General features: G+C 40.4%; 1 protein-coding gene across 1 annotated transcript in view; it reads right to left on the bottom strand.

The window, feature by feature from the left end:
* Positions 1–693, bottom strand: part of LOC107571184 (ankyrin repeat and SAM domain-containing protein 1A-like) — a 33,206-nt gene extending 32,513 nt beyond the window's left edge. Inside the window, exon 1 of the mRNA XM_016257476.1 lies at positions 302–693. Coding sequence (XP_016112962.1) covers positions 302–693 — 392 coding nt within the window. The remainder of the gene's footprint in view (positions 1–301) is intronic.
* Positions 694–1,043: the final 350 nt, after the last annotated feature.

Genomic DNA, 1,043 nt, shown 5'->3' with positions numbered 1-1,043 from the left:
TTAAACAATAACTTAAACAAAAAACATAATAATACTTAGATCTGACAGGTTTTGTCAAAATGTAACTCAAAACTATCCAAGCCAGAAGAAAGGGCCAGATATTAGCCTTCCTAACAATTAGGCTAACTTAAATTAGGCTACTTAAAGCCTCATGAAAAATAACTAACTTTAGTAACTCGCATACAACTTCTGCACCAGTCTACTGATTTTTGTTGAGAAATATAAGCATGTTGACATGATCTGACCGCAACCTGGTGACGTCAGTCCAGCGGCCGAAAACACCCGCTCTGAGGGGACTGACGTTGCCGGGATGCACAGGTACCTCCGCGCTAGCCCGGGGAACCTTATTCCATTCACTTTCCTCCAGTCTGTAGGTGTGCAATTCAGGGGTGGGGGAGTCTCCCTCAGAAAATTCTGAAGTTCTGCTTCGATGCCAGCCTCGCATTGAGTGGTATAGTGATCCCCAAGGAGTTGTGCCATAGCAGATGACTGGGAGGTCGCGACTTCAGTGTTTGCGCTCCCCTCGTCCATGTCAGACAACGCAGCCTCGACTCCCCCAGCCTGTTGGATAGCCGCCCTATCGGTCCCCACCGCCTCTCCCAGTTCAACCAGTTTCACATTAGCAGCCAGTCTCTGTGTTGGTGTAAGAAAGCCCAGGTGTTTGTGACGAGGGTCCAGCATTGATGAGATCATGGGGGCGAATGACACAAACTCACCAGACTCAATCTGTATAAATATATGATGGGGAATCAATAATCAGAAAACGTTGTATTTTTTTGTTGTTTATTTTATGAATAAAATTAATATTAAAATTAATATTTTTATGGAGTAAGAGTAACAGTTTTATTCTTAGCGGGGCTTATTGCTTAAATCTAAATAGGTAACGAATAAATGAATACATGTGTTATTAATAACGTTATATTTTTTATTGTTTATTTCATGAATAAAATAAATATTAAAATTTATATTTTTATGGAGTAACAGTTTTATTCTTCACAGGGCTTATTGCTTAAATCTAAAAAGGTAACACGCAGATAACAGGA

Source organism: Sinocyclocheilus grahami, unplaced genomic scaffold (genome assembly GCF_001515645.1).
Source record: "Sinocyclocheilus grahami isolate Dianchi unplaced genomic scaffold, SAMN03320097.WGS_v1.1 scaffold1560.1, whole genome shotgun sequence".
NCBI lineage: Eukaryota > Metazoa > Chordata > Actinopteri > Cypriniformes > Cyprinidae > Sinocyclocheilus > Sinocyclocheilus grahami.
Note: the sequence above shows the minus strand (reverse complement) of the source record. Positions and strands in the feature narration are given on the sequence as shown.